This window comes from Bubalus kerabau, chromosome 15, assembly GCF_029407905.1.
Source record: "Bubalus kerabau isolate K-KA32 ecotype Philippines breed swamp buffalo chromosome 15, PCC_UOA_SB_1v2, whole genome shotgun sequence".
In the NCBI taxonomy this organism is placed as follows: domain Eukaryota; kingdom Metazoa; phylum Chordata; class Mammalia; order Artiodactyla; family Bovidae; genus Bubalus; species Bubalus kerabau.
This window is the reverse complement of record NC_073638.1, coordinates 48,482,188-48,507,383: the sequence shown is the minus strand read 5'-3', so window position 1 is coordinate 48,507,383 and position 25,196 is coordinate 48,482,188. Positions and strand designations below refer to the sequence as shown.

The following is a 25,196-nucleotide window of genomic DNA, read 5'->3' as shown; positions in this document are numbered from 1 at the left end:
TTAAGAAATTCCTTTTCTGTTTGGCTCAAAATATAATCTAATTGCTGAAAAATTCAGTCCAAGGAATAAGGCTGACCTTCTACCATGGCTTCCCTGGTAGCTCAGATGGTAAAGCGTCTGCCTGCAAAGTGGGAGACCCAGGTTAGATCCCCGGGTGGGGAAGATCCCCTGGAGAAGGAAATGGCAACCTACTCCAGTACTCTTGCCTGGAAAATTCCATGGACAGAGGAGCCTTGTAAGCTACAGTCCATGGGGTCGCAAAGAGTCGGACATGACTGAGCGACCTCACTTCACTTCAATGATTAAACAACAAAACAATTCATCGTGCTCAAAGGTATGTTTTTCCTTAACTGTGTACTAATGATTATATAACAACAATGCATCTTACTTGAGGACCTGGTTCTCCTTCTTAAGATTCTTCTGACTAATCCTGTTCTCTTAAAATGTATGTTGTGAGAGAGGGTTCAATAAGACCTTTCTATTGTTAGTAACCAAAGGAAAAAGTATATAAGGTCTTGATAAGACTAGCAAGTAGGGCACTCTCCAGTTCCTCTTCTGATGTCTATCTCAGAAGCTTTCTCTGTCCCTTTTTCACTGTAATAAAACTTCTGCCATGCAAAAGCTCTGAGTGATCAAGCCTCTTCTCTGGCCCCAGATCGAAATCGTCTCCTCTGGAGGCCACAAATCTGACACTGTTCACTGTAAGCTATCACAATGTTCATCCACTCAAGGAATTCAAATAGGGCTCTGTAATAACCTAGAGGAGTGTGAATCGGTGGGAGATGGGAGGGAGATTCAAATGGGAGGGGACATATGTACACCTATGATTAATTCCTGTTAATGTATGATAGTGATGAAACCAGTATTGTAAACCAATCATCAATCAATTAAAAATAAATTTTCTCTTTTTTTAAAGAAATGGCCAGGATCCCAATGGTATTTGTAGGTGAGGGCATTAGGCACACCAGCCACCACCTTCTGAATGGCAGCCAGGAACTCCGGGGTGAATTCCTTGCCAAAGTTTTGAGCCAGTGTAATTACCAGTATTTTTCCAAGGAGCTGTGTGGAAGGGATAAAAAAAACAAGGATATGGTTAGCAGAGGCACCCAATTTGGACTAAAGAGTATTTCAGTCTCATCCCAAGCTGTGCCCCTAGAATATAAGTAAAAAGATGGCTGAAGTGTAGATGTTACTACTGATATGAACCCACCCATATCAGCCTGAACTTGTTCTTAGAAATGTTTCTGCCTTTCTACCTTAGTCCATAGCCTGTTATCATTTTTGGTTCTTTTGAACCATTTCTAGAAGCAATGCATTATTTTGTCTTCCTTGCTTTGAAAGGAAGAGGTAAGGGGAAAGAATGAGATAAAATTTTAAGTGACTTAAAATATAAAAATGTTTTTAAATACTCAAAATGTTTGAATAAAAAGAAGATACTGTAAATAACAAACAGAAAAAAACAAGATTGGGTAAGAGAAAATGATGGCTGGGAACAAAGAAAGTAAAGGAAACTAAATGGTCCTGAGGAATCCATAGTGATGTAACCAGAATACCTCTTTTCCATTCTGAACTGTATCCTGCTGCTTAACTCTCTCCCCATGATAGGAACTTAACCACAAAAAAAAAAAAAAAAAAAAGAGAATATTAAGCGTCCTGTAGACAAACTGATGTTCTCAGGACTGACATGCAGATTCTTATAGTGCAACTCACTCAGCAAAGGAAAGATACCCTTCAGGTGGTCGACATGCTTCAGGCCTTCAGCAAAGGAGTCTAGCACCTTCTTGTCATGAGCCTTCACCTTAGCGTTGCCCATAATAGCATCAGCAGAAGGCAAGTTTCCAAAGGACTCAAAGAACCTCTGAGTCCAGGGGTAGACAACCAGCAGCCTAGACAGTGAAAACAGCATAAGGAAGGAGGGAGTCAGTGCCTGCCAGAATCTCAGGCAATGGCTCTGTCCCCACACACCCAGCTGACATTCATTCTCCTTCAGCCTGCCTTGTAAGTTGAATACCTGCCTGCCTAGGTTTTCAACACCAACTTCAGCCACCCTCATCTTGCTCTGCAGGGCAGTGACAAGTAGCCTTCCCCTCAAGAGTCAGATGCACCATGATGTGTGTTTGTGCAGTTGCGAGTTGTGTCAGAAGCAAGTGTAAGCAGCAAGGGCCCTGGTCTTGCTTGTGAGCCCCACCCAGCCCCCTGCCCTCTCTGCTCTGAGAGTAGACTAGCCCAGGGCATAACACAAGTTCATTGGTTTGGGGGAATGTAAGATGCACTCCTTTTCCTCAGTGCCCTTCATCTGTGATTGGCTGATCCAGTGTGTCTAGACTCAGAAACTCTACTCTCCCTCTTCATATCTCTTAGCTTCATTTCCTTCATCCATCCATTGCCTCTACAAATATATTCCCAGTCTCATTTATGCTTAAATATTTTAGTCTGATCTTGTGTAATGTATCTTACAGTTTAAGCCTATGAAGTACAGTTTATCTATGAATTTAAAAAGTTGAATTAATAAGTAAGAAAACTAAGACCGAGAAAGGAAATATTTTATCAAGTTGACTTTGTATGGAGCTTCACTTTGTTTCTGGAAATATTTGTAAGAGGTTGAAATGGATAAATATTTTGTCATAGATTTAACTTTCTTTCTTTCTCCTTGTATAAATACTTTGGGCCACAAAATTCGATTTTCACCCATCCCTTAGTTGAACTAAATCTCTATCAAGTTAATGAAAAATCATAAATATTGTCTTTCTAGCAGCTACTGAACTAGGTTTATGGAACATGGATGATAATGGAAACAATTTAATGAGAAATAAAGAAAAATATCTGATATTTATGATATGATTGTAGAGAAAATGCAGAGGACTTGCAAACAAGATTCATCTTATTCAGCTTGATAAAGTCTGACAGGATTTCTGGGAAAACACCAAGTACAGAAAACTGCACATCTGCATCCTCAGGAGAAAAGTGAAAATGGACCCAGGAATGAAGATTCAAGTCAAATTTCATTCTTCTCAATTCAAAATAATACTACAATGATATACAAATATTCACCTACCAGCATACCTGTAAAGAAGGAAGAAAGGAAGAAAAGAAGAAGAAAGGGAGGAAGGGAGGAAGGATGGATGGAAGAAGGGCCTAGGAGAAGGGAAAATAATGTAACAAAAGGGAAGGAAAAGGGAAAAGATATACAGAAGACGAGAGGTTGACAATTCCAACATTTTGCAAGGCTGTATATAAAGAAAAATGTTCATACTTTGCTAATAATGTAAAACAGTATAATCATGTTTGAAAATATTTGTTGGTGTCTACTGAAGTGGAGGGGCTTCCCTGTTAGCTCAGCTGGTAAAGAATCCGCCTGCGGTGCAGGAGACCCCAGTTCAATTCCTGGGTCAGGAAGACCCTCTGGAGAAGGGATAGGCTACCCACTCCAGTATTCTTGGGCTTCCATGTAGGCTCAACTGGTAAAGAATCTGCCTACAATGTGGGAGACCTGGGTTCAATCCCTGGGTTGGTAAGATCCCCTGAAGAAGGGAAAGGCTACCCAGTATTCTGGCCTGGGGAATTCCATGGACTGTGTAGTTCATGGAGTCGCAAAGAGTCGGACACGACTGAGTCACTTTCGCTTTCACTTACGGAAGCAGAGGATGTGCAACACCTATGACCTGGCAATTGAAAAGCATGTTTGTGTGCATCCAAAGATATGTAGAGGAATGCAAGATATGCAGAGGAATGCTTATAGCATCAATATGCATCAGAATCTCAATTCAGTAGCAATTTTAATGTTCCTAAATTATGGTACAGTGAAATGATGAAATATTTACAGCAATGAAAAGAATCTGCATCACATGCTGTAATACAGATTCATTATATAACATAATGCTGTTTAAAAATTACCAGGGACAATAATTCAAATTATGTTATTTATATATAGAAAGATATACAGTATGACTGTGATTCAGATGACAGGGAAATGTTTTGTGATAGGAAGATGCTATGAATGATCTTTACACTATGTTACAGATTTTTTTTCCTTTAACCTGAAAGTCAAGTAGAACTATTGAGAAATTCAAGGAATGTGACATTCAAGTGACATGATTGATTTGTATTTTTCAAAAATTATTGTGCCTTCAGTGTATAAATGAATATAGGAATAGAATAAATGAGAGACATATAGAATGATACTGTAGTAGGAAGGAAAATATAATTGTCATCTCTGTTTCCAATCTGGAGCAACTGATGATGTCATAATCATTAAGGTGTTATGGGGCTTCCCTGGTGGCTCAGATACAAAAGAATCTTCTTACAATATAAGAGACAGAGGTTCGATCCCTGGGCCAGGAAGATCTGGAGAAGAGAATGGCAACTCATTCCAGTATTCCTGCTTGGAGAACTCCAACAGAAGAAACACCATCTCTATTTTCAGACTTCAGCAGTTGATGATGTCATAGTCATTAAGATGGGGAACACAAAAAGAAGGCTCAGTTAGCAGAAATAAATTAGGAAATGATCAGGAGTTCAGTTTTGGACATACTGTATTTGAGTCACCTTTGAGCAATCCAACATGGGATATTAAGCAGTTAGATAGCTAGATATGAAGCTCAGAAACAATGGAATCAAGTCAAGAATCTACAATGAAACAGGGCATAGAAAACTAGATCATAGAACATCAGATAAACCACTACCACTACCTTGGCAAAATGACAGACAACACACTTTACAAACATCTCCTTGGAACTTCAGAAGTGAGGGTGGTAGGGATCATTTGTGAGGCAGAGATAGAGATAATTATCCCACTTCACAAACAAGGAAATTGATTCTAAAAAAATATTCACTAAATGTTTCAAGGCAATGGAGCAATACTTTGACCTTGTCTGTTAATTCCAAGGCTTTGGCTTTTCACTTTATGCCAGTGGCTTGAGTACAGAAATTTGAAAAGATTTTTACAAGGGTGGCTATGCCCATTACCAGCTCCAAGCAGGAGACGTCTAGGTTTTTTTCCTTCTTCTGTCAAGAAATTTCCTTTGCTCATTCACCAGATAGGGAACATGGCTGTCATCCATGACTATTCCACTCTCATTTCACTGTGTTTCAAGTCTTCAGGCATCATTGCACCAATGGTCCAATATTTGATTTTTTAGTCTTATTTCTCTTGCTTCTGTCAAGTTGAGTCCTTTATCTATAGCTTTATTATAATAATAGCCAATTCCTAAGCCCAGATTCAGGGTAGATTCTGCCTTGCCAGGTCTATACACACACATGGATCAATTTCCCTATAATATCCTATTCAATATGTCACTCTCCTGTTCAAGAAACTTCACTGGTTCTTTTTGCATGAAACAATAGCTTTATTTCCTGATTTTTCTGGTCTCTCAAGCAAATTTTCTAATTTTATACTACCACACTGCTTATAAAAGGCCAATTTATCTTCTGTCCATTAGACCTGACAGGATGAATTGTGAATTTATCATTTTTTCCTAATAAATGGCCTTTATCTCTAGCAAAGGTTTAATAGAATTAGTAATGTGTTCCAGGCCACAGAGCTCCCAAGTCATATACATTAGTACCATTGAAGATGCAAGGAAACAACTGAAAGCACAGTCCTTGACTGGGTGCCTAAAAATTATCATCTTCACTGCACTTACAACTATAAAATAAATGACTTCTATATTAAATTAAGGTAGACAAAAAAGAGTTCTATCCTGCATTTATACAAATAACAGACCATAAAGTTTCCCTACTTTGTGTCCTAACAACTCACTATTAACAATCATTTTGTATCGCTCTAGAGTAACTCCATTTGTTTCCTTTTTCTAAAGACTTTGTCCATCTCAGGAGTTTACATTCCCCTCCTAAGATTAACTACCCACTGAAGTCACTCTTTCAGAATTTTATTAGGGTTCCTTCTATAACCTCTCCAAACTCTCAATCTCCAATATTACCAGTTCCAATAGGAATGCTTTATTTTTTTTGCTGAATCAACTTATAAAAGATAAAAACAAAGAAAAAATACAAGGACACTCAATATAGACCATGACTCTTATTTCATTTGAATTATATGGAGTTATGTCTGGAGTCAGAGCTCTCTCCCTCTGTCTTCAAGACAGGAACTGAAGGGAGACTGGGCCCTCAGACAGGCACCAACATGGTTGGCCAGGCAACTAGTGGTACCTGTGGGCCAGAGCATTAGCCACAGCATTTGTCAGCTTCTGCCAGGCAGCCTGCATCTGCGGGGTAAATTGCTTGCTGAAGTGTGTTGCCAAGACAATCAATATCATGTTTCCTAGGAGCTGGGAATAAAAAGAAGACAGTACATAATCAATAGAAGGTCTCAGGCGGCCCTTCCAGCAAATAGGTACAACATCTGTTTCCTTCTTCATAAGAGGTTGAGCAGCTTTTATGGCCATGCTCCCACAAAAAAGTGTATCATTATATACCTGACATTGGCTTCAGTGACTCCCAGTCTGAATTCCCACTGTGTTAAATCCTTCTCCCATTTTCTCTGTCAATTTCTAACCTCAGAGCATTGCTATTGATTGCTTCTCTCCTTTATTTTAAAAGTAAAATTATAGTGCTGAAAGGGGACTAGATATGTATATTGTTTCTTCAGATATTACATACATTCAGATTGTTTGGACATCCATTTGACAAAGAATCCAGCACCTTGTATACAAAAACATTTCATCATTGCTAGAGATGAGAGGAGGAGGCACAAATGGTGAAAAGTTGCCCTTATTTTGCCCTGTTTAGTCCTCATTCAAAACTCAAAAATCATAAAGAAATATATTCATCAATTTCATAGAAAATTTCATTTATCAAAGACAAGATATTCTTCTGCATGGCTTAGTTTGTATTCTCCAAGCCAAAGCACATAGCTCAAGTTTGGTTAGTGTTCTTCACAACATTTTTTATTTTTTCAGAATTATCAGATGATCAGTGACCTCCACTAGTCATAGAGTAATTACTTGGTCTTACCTTTGGCCTCTAGAACAACCTATCAAGATCAAGCCTTTCTCTGAAATATTACCTCCAAAAAATACCTCTACAGCATAAGACTTAAGTCAGTGTTCTCATTATAACCACAGCACAGAAACCTGGATGAAAGAACAAAGCACAGGCATGCCCAGAACTCACCCTGAAATTCTCGGGATCCACGTGCAACTTGTCACAGTGCAGCTCACTTAGATCTGCAAAGATGCCCTTGAGGTCATCCATGAGCTTAATGGCATTTCCAAAGGAGTTCAGCACCTTCCTGCCGTGGGCCTTGACCTTGGGGTTGCCCATTATTGCAGACTCAGAGTAGAAGTTTCCAAAACTGTCAAAGAACCTCTGGGTCCACGGGTAGATGATCAGGAGCCTATGGGATGATCAGAGCCTCAGAACAGATGAGAAGTCAGAGTATGTAAGAAACCTAAGCAGTCCCTCTTTTATGGAACACTTTCAGCCTTTCTACACCCTGTCCTACCTGTGTCCAGTGCTTACCTTGCCAGGCTCTCACCGCCAACCACCTCCACATTCACTTTGGCCCACAGACTAGCAACAGCAGCCTTCTCCTCGGTAGTAAAATGCACCATGGTGTCTGGGAGCTTACTGGTGATCCTAATGGGCCAGAAGCAAGTCTGTGCTGCCTCTTTACTGTGTGGCCTTTTATTCCTCATCTCCTGTCCCAAGGCCCTTCCTTCCCCCAATAAAAGGAGACTATTTGTCAAAGGTAGTTGGCCACCACCAGGGGTGGGACTTGGGCAAGGGTGGGTCAGCAAGATGGACATTTGTGTCCCTGATAGTGTTTCTGGCTCTATCAGGGATACTCTGCTGTTGTCCCCCCTACCCTCTACTGTGCAATTCATATCTCAAGGTCCCCACCAGCCTTCCTGAAGTGACCAGTAGGCTGACCATGAAGCATAGCTAGAGTTAGGAAGAGCAACATTTAGAACTCTGTTAAGCATTGTGTCAGGGGTTTACAAGACGCTGTTCTGTGTTCAGCCAGTGTATATTAATAGAAGAAGCCACAGCTCTTCTTGGGTTACCAATGCTTCTAAAGCTTATATGGGGCTCATACTTTTATAGTTTTTGTAAACAAGTAAAAAAGATCCCAATCCAGCATCAATTTAGAAACAAGATAGGTAAGAACTCAGTAATTTAGAGAATTGAACATCAGCCCTTTGTTACTGAGTTCTATCAATAATATGTGTACTTGTCTTAATAATTTTTTTTACTCTGGTTATATGGAAACTGTCTCCAGTCAGGACATGTATCTGTGCATTCATATCAGAGAATACACTATTGAATGCTAAGGAATAGGTGCTTCTATGTTTAATAAAGAGAGTATAAGAATTCCTCTTGGCAATGGCTCTGGATGAACTGAGTTGTCTCATGTGCTGGGTCCACATTCCTGGCCGAGTGTGACTTTTCTTCATATCTAATCAGTCAGCGGCAATCGTCAATGACAGTACTCCACACACCACTGCCACTGTGATCTAAGGTACTTTGTTCTCATGCATCCAAATAAGCATTTATAAGACTGGCAAAGGCACATTTCTAGTGGAAGAGGGAATGATTCATTTTATTTCACAATTTGTTTTTCCCACATTGTGACCTCCAGAAAGCTGGTTTGTTTCTCCCTGAGATCACTCTTACAAGTATATGTACATATAATAAGAAAATAATTTTCATATGTATTTACAGAGGGACTCTAAAATTTAGAGTTCAACCCAATGTACTATATTAATAGCAAAATTTCTACTATTAGAAAATAAATCCTTTCTATCTATTTGATATAGTGAGACACTTTTATGGATTCAGCCTTGAAAAGACTTAAATGTAAAATGTGATTAAAAATTTCTGTTTCTGGAAGCTTGTTTACCATCACAGAGTGGATAATCTGTGAGCACTGTTTTATGTGAGCACTTTGGTACAGAGATTAATTTGGATTAATCTCAAAAGAATTTGCTTCAAGAAAATAAGTCAGAGAAATAAAACAAAAAAGCGGAAACTATGACCACAGCCAGGAACCTCACTCACACTCAGCTGGGGTCTGGCCTGCAGGGGTGGCTCTGGGTACTTTCTATCTCTAGCCCTGATGCCCATCTTCAGCAGAGTATGTGCCCCTGCAAGACCCCAGACTCAGGGGCTTCTGTAGCTCTGAATGTTGGGGAATAGCTGCCATCCTTTCAGCAAAACAGGCAATGATTCTGGAAGTTACCTGTAACTCCTGATTTTCTCTCTCACTTTTTAGACAGTCCCTCTCTCTGAGCAGTTTACAATGGTCTCTCCTTCTTGAAATGCTGTAGCCAGCCTGCTCACTTAGGTCTCCTCATGGCAACAATCAATTTAACATTCCCTCCCTGGTGGTCTGGTGGCTATGATTCTGAAAAACCAAGGCAGGGCCCCAGGTTCCAACCCTGGTCAGGGAACTAGATCCCACATACCACATTTAAAGATCCTGCATGGTGCAAAGATTGAAGATCCTGCCTGCCACAGCTAAGACGTGGCAAAACCAAATAAATAAATACAAATAAATATTTAAAAGAAAAAAAAAGTCCTGAAAAAAAAAATTAACCTTCTCAGGCAGCTCTCTTCACTTTAACTAGACAGTTCTTTAGTAAAGCCCGTGGGCAGTTCTTTGGAGTTGACTTTGAAAAGAGGATCCACTGCTCTGACCTCCAACCTCTCCCATCCCGAGTCTGTCTTCACAAGGGCTGGGACAAGCCAGCTGCTTTTAGAAAATATGTTCTTAGAATGGAATGACATACTTGCCTGGACATTGCCATCTTCAGACCTGGGCTAATTTTCCTGTAAAGAATCTCCACTTAGGTACTCTACCTCAGAACCTTTGCCTTCAGTGAGGTCTTTTTTCAGACCCACTTAATTGTGTGGTCCTGAGGAGCTCTTGTCCCCTGATACCCTTCCCCTCCCACCTGAATGCTCCTGTATCTTTAACTGGAAAAACTCACGGGTATATATTTCTCCCAAGTGTATGTCCCAACCACATCCCTTCGGTGCTCTGTTTTTAATTTTCCTGCAGAAATTTCTACTTCATGCAAAAACTGAATGGTGACCCCCCCCCCCCAAATACAGTTCAACATAGAATTTCTAATGTTTCCACATAAAGCACATGAGAAAAGCATTCCTGAGGACAATTACTCAAAGAAGAACTCTTAGCAGAGCATTACTGCTACTGCTACTCTTGTTATTGTTGCTATTATTATTATTAGAACAATAAAACTTTTCCTTGGTGATGCTCTATTACTGGGCAGAACCCTCAGTGATACTTGTGGGCCAGGGTGTTCACCAGTCCAGTCACCGTCGTCTTCAGGGCAGCCTAAACTGAGGGGGAAATTCTGTATCAAAATGGTTTGCCAGACAATCACTAGCACAATTTCCAGGAGCTGTGGAGGTGGAGAGAGATAACAGATGTGCACAGTGAGCAGAGAGTTCTGGGCTGGCCTCTCTGCTCCCATTTTGAACTGAGTGATATCAACTTCCCGCAAAGCCTGGGGCCTTGCCTTGTCTCTAAACACAGCTAGTTTGTTCCCCTTGCTAGACTAGGACTTGACCATGATTTCCCTCCTATATTCTTAGCACCAGCAACTTCATATTTTGCGGGCATAAAAATAAACACTCATAGCTTTATTATTGTATTCACTCCAGCCCACGTGTTCCAGCTGTTTTCCTCCTTCAGAGACACTTCATCCTACTTCTGAATTTATAGGATGCAAACTTGAAATGACCTGTCTAGAAACAATTCTGTACAAATGCCCAGCCAATGTATGAATGTGCTGTATGCTTAGTCAGTCATGTCTGATCGCATAGACTGCAGTCTGCCAGGCTCCTCCCTCCATGGGGATTCTCCAGGGAAGAATACTGAAGTGGGTTGCCAGGCCGTCCTTCAGGGGACCTTCCCAAACCAGGGATGGAACCCAGGTCTCCCACATTGAGGGCAGATTTTTTACCATCTGAGCTACCAGGGAAGCCCTAATGTATAAATAGCCTTAGCAATATATTTGTGAACTCTAAGTTCTTTCCTTATACAGAACCAGCATATGCTGCATAGACATTTCTCCTTGGCAATGTTTTTTTCTGCCTCCAGGAGAGGAAAAGTGAAAAATAACAAAGGCACAGTTCCTTTCATACAAGTATACTTTCCAGTATACACTTTCCTCATCCCTATATAGGTTTCTTCTAAAAGGAAACAAAGTCCAAACAAACCTCTTTGGCATTCTGAAAGCAGTCTTTAGTCCCTATTGCATTACCTCTTTTTCTTAGTTCAGTCTTCCGGAGTTTCTTTCCTTTCAACCTCAATACTGCCAAATGTTTCACCTCCCACAGCTATCCTTGTTTCCTTACCATCTCTCTGTTTTTGGACTCATCACTTCTCTTTCCTCTAAACCTGTCTTGCTGATTTCTCAATTTCAGGCTTTGAATTTTCCATTTCCTCACAAAATGATCTTTTATTTCCACTGAAGCTCAATTTCAATAATGATAATTTTTGAAATTATCATTTGATATATGATATCAAATATCATATAGCTTCAGTTTCCATTGAAGCTCAGTTTCAATAATGATAACTATCCTTATAGCTAAATTTTTTAAAAAAGCATTCTTATTGGAGACAAAAGATTGCATATATTTATGAATACATATGCACATATAATGTAGATAGATAGAGCTTATAGATAACATAAATACTACTGCTAAAAGATAGAAGTTATAGATGCAGTCAATTATTTTTAGAGAAAGAGATAAAGAGAGCTTATGTTCCAATTAGTGAACTAAAGATGTGAGATATATTAATGTATTTAATTCTCTAAAAAATAAACTTAGATAAACATGATCGGTGAATGAGAGCTGAAGGTATTAAGTGATGCATCTCAAATTGCAGAGCTAGCAGGATGCTCAAATTCAAACCAAAGCAGCAGGTTCTAAGGTCTTAGAGCTGGCTCCCCATTAGTACAAATGACAACACAGGGGAAAGGCCAGGCAAGTGTCCTTGACTGTGCTCTGAGGAACACATTCCATCTCGGGACAGCTGATCAAACATTATGCTTCTTACATTAAATAAAATTATAACGTTTTTTCAAACTTTCATTCCCATGGATCCTTAAATGTACATTCAATAACTATTTGTTGCATGACTTTGTGTTATAATTGTTGTATGTACTGGAGATTTAAGATAGACAAAGAATCTAATTTTGGGGTAGAAGATAGAGAAAATGAATAAGTAACCCCATCAACAAATACTTTCAGCTATTATCATTTGTCATGAAGGAAATTAATATCTGGACATAATGAGCTGCTGCTGCTGCTGCTGTTGCTAAGTTGCATCAGTTGTGTCTAACTCTGTGCAACCCCAGAGATGGCAGCCCACCAGGCTCCCCCATCCCTGGGATTCTCCAGGCAAAAACACTGGAGTGGGTTGCCATTTCCTTCTCCAATGCATGAAAGTGAAAAGTGAAAGTGATATTCAGAGTAAGAATAATAGTTGAGAGGCAAGAAGGATGAAAAAGAGATTGCTGATTTTAAAAAGTACTTTGATCTCATTCATCGACTGACTGGATGAGAAGGTTTCATGCCACAGAGAGCCTTTCTTTACTCTATTTAGGGGCATATTAAGAGGCAATGGGGGACTTTCTTAGTGGTCCTGTGGATAGAAATTCTCCTTACAATGCAGGGAACATGGATTTAATCTCTAGTTGGGCAACAAGGATCCCACCCAGAGATGTAACTACTGAGATCAAATGACGCAACAAACATCTCCCAACCATTACTAAGATCCAATGCATCAAATAAATAAATAGGTAAGGGAGCACAGACAGACCAGTGTGTTGACAGTCTGCAAAAATGTAATCACTGATCTTTTAGCCGCATTGTGAAGACAAAGGGCCAAATTCGAAAGTAATTCACAGGACATATTGACTCATTTGAAAAGCCCCGGATGCCGGGAAAGATTGAAGGCAGGAGGAGAAGGGGACCACAGAGGATGAGATGGTCAGATGGCATCACCGACTCAATGCACATGAGTTTGAGTAAACTCCAGGAGTTGGTAATGAACAGGGAGTCCTGGCATGCTGTGGTCCATGGGGTCGCAAAGAGGTAGACACAACTGAGACACTGAACTGAACTGAACTGACTGTAGTTAATGTATGGAAATAATGAAATGAATGCCTCATAGAGTTAAATTTGCCAGTCCTCAAGAGGACAGTTTGACTCAAAGCCTGGAGCTCATGATTCCCTAAGCAATCTGGCAGTGACATTCTCAAGAATAATTCAGTTAATGCTTCTCTTATATGGCATCCCCAGGTCATTGCAGGTCTCTTCTTGTTCGAGTCAGGCTGTGCTTTCTCAACTGCTGCCACCCCCTTCCTTCTCATCCACCCCAGTCAATCAGAAAATACGTCCTATTCACTCTCCCCTTCTTCATCCTTCACTTTTTGCAGACCTCCTTGATCTTTCAGGGCTTCCCCGGAGGTCGGCGGTAAAGAATCTACCTGCCAAGCAGGAGATGCAAGTTCCATCAATGGATCAGGAAGATCTCCTGGAGACGAAATGGCAACAAGCTCCAGCATTCTTGCCAGGAAAATCCCATGGATAGAAGAGCCTGGTAGGCTATAGTCCAAACAGTCACAAAAAGTCAGACACAAATAAACACACTGCTCTTCTTGGATTGAGTCCATTATATCTGTTCTCCTCAATTAGCATCCATGTCTAGTCTGCAATTTTCAATTCATTTTGTGTGAATTAAGCAGATTATTTGCCCCTCCAAATCCTACTCCTTGAGTCATTTAAAGTTCTAAGAATATTTATTGCTTACTCTTACTACTATCAAGGTAATAACATATTTTTATCTTCAAAACCTTATATTATCTAGTCTTTCCTAATCCTCTACCTATGTCTTACTTTCTCTTCCACTTCCAGAGAGCCATTTTCATGCACATTGCCAAGCTCTGGCTGGCTAATTTTGAACTATGAGACTTAGTTATTATCTTATCTCCTACATGAAGTTTTGGTCATCCTCCTGTTTGTCCGAATTCATGCACTACCTTAGCTCTAATTTTACTTTAGTACACATTGCATTCAATCAGAATATGATATAGAATGATTTTAAGTGTCTTAACCTTGGCTTTGTAAGGAGACAGTGGAATCCTTCAGAAAAGGGTAAGCTATTGTTAGTTCGTGGAGATTTTTTGAAAATTCTCAGCCACCCTTCAACTGATCTTATTATCTCCAATTCAGTCTCATAGGATATATGATAACTTAGTTGTCTCAAAATGTACATTAGAGCAAACTGAAAAAGTAACCCAAGTCTAGATGATGAATCCCTACAAAGCTTTTATTTTTTTCCGCAAACTCTCTGCAATGTACTATAAATCTATCTTGTTTTCTCTCAGACACCACCTACTACATCTGCGTTTCTGCTATAGTAAGTTTTTGCCACACTGCCCTTCGGCAGTCAGTCCGCAACCACTAAGATAAACATTTCCAACCACAGAAAACTTCTTTCTCCATCTTAACTTTCTCCCAATAACCCTAAATCCTACCAGAATGTCTGTCTTCCACTGATGAGTTTCCCAATGCTTCTCAAGGGACTGTTACTTCTTCCTATGTCTCTCCCCATCCTTCAGCTAATGAACCATTTCTCCTTTAGCACAAGATGAAATGATAAAGAAGATACAATGTTAATTTTTGATCCCTGAATAGAATGTACTTTATTAAACAGAAGCTGGGCTCTCAAGGTCAAACCCCAGCCCCAAGGGCAGAAGAAAGGCACTGGGGACACAAAATGGTGAATTGAAAAGAGGATTGAGCGGTATTTGTGGGCCAGAGCAGTGGCAACACCAGAAGCAGCACCAGCTTCTGCCAGGCAGCCTGCATGTCAGGGGTGAATTCTCTGCCAGAGTGAGTAGCCAGAACAATTACAATCACATTGCCCAGGAGCTATTGGGTGAGAGACAGAATGACAATTAAGTATGCCAAGTAGAAGTTTCCTAAAAGAGTTGTGGAAAATAATGGCTTAGTACCTACACTCACTCCCAAGTCCACATCTTCAACTGCTCCATGGGTTGTACCTGTACAATAAACTCAAAAAGCCTGTCCTTCAATTTAATTTAAATTCTATGAGCCCTCCATTCAACATTTTTCTACCTACAGCCCTTCCCTTGCTCCTATTTCACTATTTTTATTTGCCTCTCTCCCTCCTTCTAATTTTTATATTCAAAGGATTTCATGGGTTCCTAGAATGAGTTTAGTAAAGCCTCCAACCAATGCAGCAATATGCCTCCACTTAGTCACAATACTGATGGGTAATTTAATAGAGAATTGATCTATTTTTCTTTGGGATGAACGGTCTAAAAATTATTCTCCCAAATATTTTCCTAACTTCAGTCATCAGGAATCACATAAGATATTTCTCCTTCCTTGAGATTGGACTTCATCTATCAAAAGTCAGATTTTATTTCTCCTTGAACAAATATGCTACTCTTTGATATTTTCTGGGGGGTAAATACATCCAGTTCTGACAGAAGTTTCTGAAAATTTTTAAGCAAACTTCAGGCTGTTCACTGTGAGACTAATGGTAAAGAACCTGCCTGCCAGTGCAGATGTAAGGGATACAGATTTGATCCCTGGGTCGGGAAGACCCCCTAGAAAAAGAAATGGCAGCACATTTCTGTATTCTTGCCTGGAGAATCCCACGGATAGAGGAGCCTGGTGGGTTACAGCCATGGGGTCACAAAGAATCTGACACCTGAAGCGACTTAGCATGCATGCTCAGTAAGGCTGCTCATAGCTCTTTATGTCACTAGTCCTGAATCAAGGTGGGCTCAGTATGCCCGCTGGAAGTCTGCCCTCCTAACACCTAGTTTGATCTATGATTTCTGAGATCTTTGCTAGTCTTTCCAATCAAACACTCAACTTCCATTATTACTGCAAAGTAAAAAGCCACAGGGAATGCACGAACACTTCCTGAACTCACCCTGAAGTTCTCAGGATCCACGTGCAACTTGTCACAGTGTAACTCACTCAGCTTAGCAAAGGCACCTTTGAGGTTGTCCAAGTTCTTCATAGCTTCTCCGAAGGAGGTCAGCACCTTCTTGCCGTGGGCCTTGACCTTGGGGTTTCCTATTATGGCAGAGGCAGAGGACAGGTTGCCAAAGCTGTCAAAGAATTTCTGGGTCCAGGGGTAGAAGACCAGTAGCCTATGAGATGGAGATAGCAGATGGAAAATCAGTGACTTGAAAATTTTTTCAAAATTTGCCAGGCTCATATTCACCATCCTTCCCCATGAAGCCCACTTTCTACATGCCCAGAGCCTCGCCTCCAGCCTCTTCCACATTCCATTTGCCCCACAGGCCAGTGATAGCAGCCTTCTCCTCCACAGTAAAATGCACCATGATGTCAAGTCATGGAGCTTACAGGTGATCACAGAAGCATCAAAAGCAAGTCTGTGCTGCTGCTGGATGCTGTGGCCTTTATTCTTTACTGCTGAACTTCTGCCCCCTTGCTCCTGCTTGTCCTTTCAGTCACTGGCCAAGGTTAGGCTGTGTCCCTCAGGCATGGAATAAGAACAGCTGATGGTCAGCAAGGAAGATGTATATTGAGTGTATGATAACGTGTTGGTTCCTGAGACACCCTTCCTTTGTTATGTCCTCCTGCATCCGCAACACTATTTTCCACTCACTCCCCATTTTCGCTCTCAGCTCTTCCCATGTCATCCTCCACGATGGCATCCATCTCTCCCATTCTCCTTCTCCCAGAATGACTCATGGTGTGTAGCTAAGCACCAGACAAGGAAGGAGTTCTATTCAAACCATTTTAGTATTGGTTAAAGATGGTGAGATGGTGACAAAGAAAAAAACATGCTCAAGATAAAAAATACAATCGTAGACAAGAAACTCAAATCAGTTCTAGCTCTCTTGAGGAGTGAATTATAGACAAGCTCTGGATTTTAGTTTTCCAAGGGAGAAAAAAAAAAACACACACACACATTTATGGTTACTTCAGGAAGCTGAATTGAAATGCAAGAAATCTACAATAGAACTAAGAGCTCAATCCCAAATTAAAATATCCAAAGGTTATTTCATAGAGAGAACAGGCAGAATAAGCTTACATCCTGTGCTTCCAGGGAACTCTGTTCATTGCTCTGTGACAACAAGAGAAATTGTCCACTCTGGAGATATTGCCCTGAGTTTTCTTCTTGATTTTCTCTTCTTATTGACACCAGTGAGGCAGCTAAGAAATCTGAAATTATTTAATACTAGGACTTGTGATCACCATGAGAAATAAATGAATTGATATGAGAGGCTAGATGTTGGAGTATGTTCGATGTTTTTTGAAGCCATCAGTAATGGAGACTTCAAATTTCTCTAGTGTCTTTGTTTTGTTTTGCATTTTGATGTCCCTGTTGTCTGTAGCCTTCCCTAAGAACTTATCATCATCATCAAATAGAGTCTGTACCTTACAACATTTTCATCTGCAACCCACTGTTATTTTACTGGAGTCCTGTTGATATGATGGTAAGGAATGGGTTGTGGGGGAGAAGCAGCCCATAACTGTGTAATTAAAAATCAGCCTTTAGTGGATCAGTTTTCTTGGGCTGTGACCTTTACAAGCATTTCTAAAGTTCTCCCTCCCTTAAGAAAAATTAAAAAGACACCCTAGGATAGACTACCTAACCTCAGTTACTTAAGTTGCTCAGGCATGTCCTACTCTTTGCAACCCCATGGACTGCAGGATGCCAGGCTTCCTTGATCATCACCAACTCCTGGAGCATACTCAAACTCATGTCCATCCTATCAGTGATGCCATCCAACCATCTCATCCTCTGTTGTCCCCTTCTCCTCCTGCCTTCAATCTTTCCCAGCATCAGGGTCTTTTCCAACGAGTTGACTCTTTGCATCAAGCGATCGAAGTATTGGAGTTTAAGCTTCAGCATCAGTCCTTTCAATGAATATTCAGGACTGATTTTCTTTATGATTGACCGGTTGGATCTCCTTGCAGCCCAAGGGACTTTCAAGAGTCTTCTCCAACACCACAGTTCAAAGCATCAATTCTTAATACTCAGCTTTTTTTATAGTCCAACTCTCACATCCATACATGACTACTACAAAAACCATAGCTTTGACTAGATGGATCCTTGTTAGTAAAGTAATGTCTCTACTTTTTAACATGCTGTCTAGGTTCGTCATAGCTTTTCTTCCAAGGAGCAAGGGTCTTTTAATTTCATGGCTGCTGTCACCATTGGCAGTGATTTTGGAGCCCAACAAAACAAAGTCTCACACTGTTTCCATTTTTTTTCCCATCTATTTGCCATGAAATGATGGGACCAGATGCCATGATCTTAGTTTTCTGAATATTGAGTTTTAAGCCAACTTTTTCACTCTCCTCTTTCACTTTCAGCAAGAGGCTCTTTAGTTCTTCTTTGCTCTCTGTCATAAGGGTGGTGTCATCTTCATATCTGAGATTATTGATATTTCTTCCAGCAGCCTTGATTCTAGCTTGTGCTTCATCCAGCCTGGCAGTTCACATGATGTACTCTGCATAAGTTAAATAAGCAGGGAGAGTATACAGCCTTGATGTACTCCTTTCCTGATTTGGAACCAGTCAGCTGTTCCATGTCCAGTTCTAACTGTTGCTTCTTGACCTGCATACAGATTTCTCAGGAGGCAGGTCAGGTGGCCTTTTATTCCCATCTCTTGAATAATATTCCACAGTTTGTTGTGACCCACACAGTTGAAGGCTTTGGTGTAGTCAATAAAGCAAAATAGCTGCTCTTCTGGAACTTTCTTGCTTTTTCAATGATCCAGAGGATATTGGCAATTTAATCTCTGGTTCCTCTGCCTTTTCTAAATCCAACTTAAATATCTGGAAGCTCACAGTTCATGCACTGTTGAAGCCTGGCTTGGAGAATTTTGGTTTGCTAACATATGAGAGAGTGTAACTGAGCGGTAGTTTGAACATTCTTTGGCATTACCTTTCTTTGGGATTGGAAGGAAAACTGACCTTTTCCAGTCCTGTGGCCACTGCTGAGTTTTCCACATTTCCTGGCATATTGAGTACAGCACTGTTGCAACATCATCTTTTAGGATTTGAAATAGCTCAAACCTAGGATGACACAATTCTAGGTCAAGAGAGCAGATATTTTATTACTGAAATAGAAGACCAATGAAAGGACAAGAAATGTCTGTCTACATTGTGAAGAATAGCCCTTGTGTGAATAAGAGTATTTTTTTTTCTATATTTGGTTTGCAATGTTATGCTAGTTTCAGGTGTTTCGCAAAGTGATTCAGTTACACAGAAAGCCCCTATATATGAACCTTCAAGTTGCACACTTTCAAAGACGTGGCCATGTGTTCCATCAACTTCAGGTGTGAGTGAAATCGTGGCTTGCTCTCCATCTCCTATTGCTGATGATCCTCCAGCCCTACCATCTCCCACCTCTTCTCCCTCCTCCAGGCAGTACCTCTTCTTGCCTGCTCACTCGATGCCAGCCCTGTATGCCAGCTGCTGTGCTGTACTACGGTAGTTTTCAAGATAGTATACTTTAAGATCAAAAATGCTTTCTTTATATTTTGTATTCGCTTTTTATGTTATTTGTGTAAAAAGTATTGTAAACACATTACATACTGTACTATATGTCTGCTTATATTAACTGATTATGTCTGTTGACTGAGTGCATGCTCAGTCATGCCCAACTCCTTGCAACCCTATGGACTGTAACCTCCTAGGTTCCTCTGTCCATGACTTCTCCAGGCAAGAATACTGGAGTGGGATCTTTCTAACCCAGAGACTGAACCCATATCTCCTGCATCTCCTGGATTGTATGTGGATTCTTTACAGCTTGAGCCACCAGGAAAGCCTTGTTAGTTCAGTACGTAGGCTAACTCTGCTGGACCTAGGATTGGACCCTCAAAATTGAACTCGTTCATACAGAGGGGACTTAATGTTTATATATATATATATTTTTTTTTTTTAGATTATTTTCCCTTGTAGTCTATTACAAAATATTGCTTATAGTTCCCTATGTTATTCAGTAAGTTCATCTATTTAATATATAGTAGTATGTTTATGTTAATCCCAAGCTTCTAATTTATCCCTTGCTCACCTTTCTCCTTTGTTAACCATAAGGTTATTGTCTGCAAGTCTATTACTCTTTTGTATATAAGGCCATTTGTTTCTTCTTTTGGGGCGGGGGGGGCTTTCCTGGTAGCTCAGTAATAAAGAATCCACCTACCAGTGCAGGAGATGTAAGTTTCATCCCTCGGTCAGGAAGAGCTCCTGGAGAAGGAAATGACAACCCATGCTTGCCTGGGGAATCCCAAGGACAGGAGAGTCTGGCGGGCTATAGTCCATAGGGTTGCTAAAGAATCAGACACAACTTAGTAAGTAAAGAACAACAATTATACACACACACACACACACACAAACACACACATCTTCTTTTCCATTCATCTCTTGATAGACATTTAGATTGCTTACTTGTCTATTATTGTAAATAATGCTACTTCAAACATAGCGGTGCATGTATCCTTTTGAATTACATTTGATATATTAATTAGTAGACTTAGGGCTCTAGGATTCCAAGGCAAACTTCTATAGATCCACAGTATGAGGACAGTGACTCTTTCCTTAGACCTTGGATATGAGGATCAGACATTGTCAAAGCCCAGAGAATAAGAATCAGATTCTATAAGACCAAGAGTTGGGGAAAGAAACCCCACCTGAAGCAGATAGTTTGAGTACATCCCATTCTCTTTCCAGAGTGTGGACACTATCTTCTCTTAAATTCAGGATGTGAGGCTGGTCCCTCTCCTTCTCCCTCATACCTACTTCAGGGCTCTGTATCCTTCTCTGGAAACTGCCTTTGGGAACAGAACTGGCTTGCTTCCAGGGATCTGATCCATCTCTTGCTTTCTTATTACTAAAGGTTGTGGAACAGGCTTAGAGAAATGTTATAGGGTTTGAAAGGCAGCATGTCTATAGCTTGGTAGAGGCTTATGAATTCTGATTCTGAAGTCACATAACCTGAATAGAGTTTCATTTTTAGTTAGGTGCTTGCTGATTCAAGCTATTATCTTAGTTGCCCATTTTGAAATATCTTACTTATGTCACCTATGAAATATCATGATTATTGTCTCTTTTTCCCAGATGAAAAACCCAAAGTTTAGAGAGATAAGTGATATGATTATCCATGATACATCAGAAAGATTAAATGGTCAGAAAAAACTAAGATTATCCATTTATTGCCTATAAGTTAAAATTAATAAAATAAAAATATTATATCTAAAGGTATTTAAATGAAAAGGACTTTTTAAAACAAATATCAATAACCTCAGATATGCAGATGACACCACTCTTATGGCAGAAAGTGAAGAAGAATTAAGGAGCCTCTTGATGAAACTGAAAGAGGAGAGTTAAAAAGTTGGTTTAAAGCTCAACATTCAGAAAACTAAGATCATGGCATCCAGTCCCATCACTTCATGGCAAATAGATGGGGAAACAGTGGAAACAGTGGCTGACTTTATTTTTCTGGGCTCCAAAACCACTGCAGATGTGATTGCAGCCATGAAATTAAAAGACGCTTGCTCCTTGGAAGGAAAGTTATGACCAACCTAGATAGCATATTCAAAAGCAGAGACATTATTTTGCCAAAAAAGATCTATCTAGTCAAGGCTATGGTTTCTCCAGTAGTCATGTATGGATAGGAGAGTTGGACTATAAAGAAAGCTGAGCACCAAAGAATTGATGTTTTTGAACTGTGGTGTTGGAGAAGACTCTTGAGAGTCCCATGGACCGCAAGGAGATCCAACCAGTCCATCCCAAAGGAGATCAGTCCTGGGTGTTCATTGGAGGAACTGATGTTAAAGCTGAAACTCCAATACTTTGGCCACCTGATGCGAAGAGCTGACTCATTTGAAAAGACCCTCATGCTGGGAAAGATTGAGAGCAGGAGAAGAAGGACAAGACAGAGGAAGAGATGGTTGGATGGCATCACAGACACAATGGACATGGGTTTGGGTGGACTCTGGAAGTTGGTTATGGACAGGGAGGCCTGGTGTGCTGTGGTTATGGGATTGCAAAAAGTCAGACATGACTGAGCTACTGAACTGAACTGAACTGCCTATAAGTTAAAATTGATAAAATAAAAATATTATATCTAAGGGTATTTAAATAATACCTTTAAACTTTAAAAACAAAATTTAAATTTGACAAAGATTGTTCTTTCCTCTTTTGTATTTTGTAGCATTTGTACTTTGGTAAACTCTCCAGGATTCTATGAAATATAAGATGCCTCTTTTAGCAAGGAAAAGTAAAATATTTTATTAAAACTTGCTAGCTAAATATGACATAGATACTATTCCTTTAAGTCAAATAATGTATTATCCTTAGGTGCTATTAACATGGAGAATTATATAAATTATAAATTGTTAAGAGATAAAAACAGATCTTTGATTCCACTACATTTTTTCATACTATTGGCTGAGAAAAAAAGTACTTCCGAAGTTACCCTTCATCACAAATATGGTTTTTTATTTTCAATTTTAAAATTAGAAAATTATGAACAGAGTTTATAAACCACTGAAGATATAAAAAAGGCTGCTAAGTATTTTTGATTAGAGAGGCTATAATTTAGTCTGCTTTCATTATAATCTGAATTTATCTTTTTAATCATAGAAATAGATAAGATTAAAATTCCTATTAAGTGTTACATTAGCCTAGAAAAACTGGACACCACTGTGCTTAATCTCTCAGTCCTGTTCGACTGTTTGCAATCCCATGGACTGCAGCCTGCCAGGGTCCTCTGTCCATGGGGATTCTCCAGGCAAGAATACTGGTGTGAATTGCCATTTCCTTCTCCAGTGGATCTCCCCAAACCAGGGACTGAACCCAGGTCTCCTGCATTATAGGTGGATTCTTTACTGTTTGAGCTACCAGGGAAGAAGCCCCTGGGTACACTAGTAGCTGAAATTGTAATGGCTGCCAGGCAGGAAGCCAATGAATATCTTTTGCTATATTAATAATTCCAATGAACTAGAGAACAGGCACAACTACTAGCCGGGCAACAATCCTGCTTTGTAAACACAGGGCCTCTGCATCAGCTCTCACAAAGATTGAAGGTGACTCTGAACCCAAGCTGGGTCCATTCCTAGAGGGATTTCTTTATTTCGTTGGCTGAGAGTATAGACATTGTTGGTTTGAAGGAGCTCTGGGACCACTGTGACTTAGGCATAGCCTGAGAATGTTAATTAAGCAAGAGGAATCTTTACTAGGAAGAGGGAATGGAAAATCAAAACCAGCCAGTCATTGCACATTTGTCTTCATAATGAACTTTGAAGGTTAAAGCTGGAATGTGGCACCTTAGAAAAGTCATAAATTTTTCATTTTCCCATTTTATAACTTTACTTTCTTGGCTTCATTGATTTTTTTTTTTTTTTTTTTTTTTTTTTACCTTAGGCAAAAGTAAAAGAAAGTGAAAGTCTCTCAGTTGTGCCCGACTCTTTGCATCCCCATGGACTCTGCATCCATGGATTTCTCCAGGCCAGAATACTGCAGTGGGTAGCCTTTCCCTTCTCCAGGGAATCTTCCCAACCCAGGGATTAAACCCAGGTCTCCTGCACTGCAGGCAGTCTTTACCAACTGAGCTATGAGGGAAGCCTGTTGCTTTCATTTATTTTTATAATCAAATTTTTGAGAAATTCCAGGGGTTTTATGTCCAGTTTAAATACTATTACTTAATGTAGTCTATGAACTAAGACATAGCTTGGCACTTGAAAAAAAATCTACACATATCTGAAACAGGATAGATTTGAAGTTTAGTAACTAAGCAGGGCTTAAATGGAAGCAGTGATGCTTATATTTAGATCTTACCCATTAATAAGATCATCTACTATGAGAAATTATGAGAAACGAAGATCCTTTGTATTATATGGTCTAGTGAGGGCGGTTAGCAATTGCTCCTCTCCCAAGCCCCTTTCCATGCCGTGCCATGCTATGCCACTTTAGTCATGTCTAGCTCTGTGGGACCCTATGGACTGTAGCCTGCCAGGCTCCTCTGTCCATGGGATTCTCCAAGCAAGAATACTGGAGTGAGTGCCATGCCCTCCTCCAGGGGATCTTCTGACCCAGGGATCAAACCTATACCTCTTAAGTCTCCTGCATTGGCAGGAGGATTCTTTACCACTAGCACCCCAGGGGAAGGCCCAACCCCCTTTCAAACTTTGCTAATTCTAGCCCCAGAAAGACTCTTTCTGAAACCAAATTTTCACAGACCCTATCTTACTGAGTCTGAGGTATCTCTGAGGGAAAGGCAAGTTTCTTAGTTTCCTAGACCAACAAGCTACTGTAGCCCTGCTTTCTCCTCTAGCCCATTCAGGCCTCAGTGCCACCAATTATTTCCTGTACCTGTTTCATTTAGGTTTTTTTTTTTTCTTTCCCTTTCCTTTATTCTTCTCCTTCTTCTTTTTCCTCCTCCTAACCCTCCCCTTCTCCTTCTTGTTCTCTTCTGTCTTATTCTTCTCCTCCATCTCCTATTTCTTCCAAGTGTTCACATGCTTTCTGGGGCTCATAAGGGGGTGGGGCATTTATTTTATTTTGGTGTGTTTTTAATTAACAGAGGTAGACCATTCCAGTAGTTTTCTTCTTCCGCGTACTTGGACTGGAGATAGCTCAGTGGATCAGGAAGTGTGAACCTAGATAAGGGTTCAGGAGGACACAGAGCTGTGGCAAAGGAGAGGACTAGCTAAAGACAATGAAAGCTAGGGTGCTTCTCCTACTGCTTTCAAAGACTCTGTCCTTAGTCTCCATGCAAGTAGATAAGTGAAAGAGCTTATGGGTTTGTGCTTGGGGTCTTGCATGGTTAACTGTTCAAACATGCCTTGTCAATATGTGCTGTGTAAAATATATGTGTGTGTGTGTATGTTTATAAATATGTGAATACTGTCAAAATATGAAGGCTACAGTGGCTAGATAACATCCAAGACCTTGAAAGCCAGAGGAACAAATTTCACTCTAATTTTAATTGCAATTAAAAATAAACTTAGTTTAAAAATTTATGAAATCTAATTTAAATACAAAAAAAAAAAAAAAAAAAACAGACACAAAATCACCTGAAAGAAAAAGAATGCTTCCCAGGCCAGAAACTCTTAACTATAATCTTTGGAATGTTCCAAAGTGTAAAAAGTGTGTTAATCATTAGAGAATTGAAC

The 25,196-nt window shown here is 40.0% G+C and overlaps 1 protein-coding gene and 2 pseudogenes across 1 annotated transcript; all 3 read right to left on the bottom strand.

Annotated features, from left to right (window-relative positions):
- Window positions 1-632: 632 nt before the first annotated feature.
- LOC129627781 (hemoglobin subunit beta-like) lies at window positions 633-2,108 on the bottom strand (annotated as a pseudogene).
- A 4,050-nt stretch (window positions 2,109-6,158) lies between these two features.
- On the bottom strand, window positions 6,159-7,574 carry LOC129629070 (hemoglobin subunit epsilon-4-like). Its single transcript, XM_055548856.1, has 3 exons — window positions 7,480-7,574; window positions 7,132-7,354; window positions 6,159-6,287 (listed from the first exon to the last, which is right to left on the bottom strand). The coding sequence occupies exons 1-3, from the start codon at window positions 7,569-7,571 to the stop codon at window positions 6,159-6,161; spliced, it is 444 nt and encodes a 147-aa protein (XP_055404831.1). The 5' UTR covers window positions 7,572-7,574.
- Window positions 7,575-13,394: 5,820 nt separating this feature from the next.
- Window positions 13,395-16,474, bottom strand: LOC129627780 (hemoglobin subunit epsilon-1-like; annotated as a pseudogene).
- Between the last annotated feature and the right edge of the window lie 8,722 nt (window positions 16,475-25,196).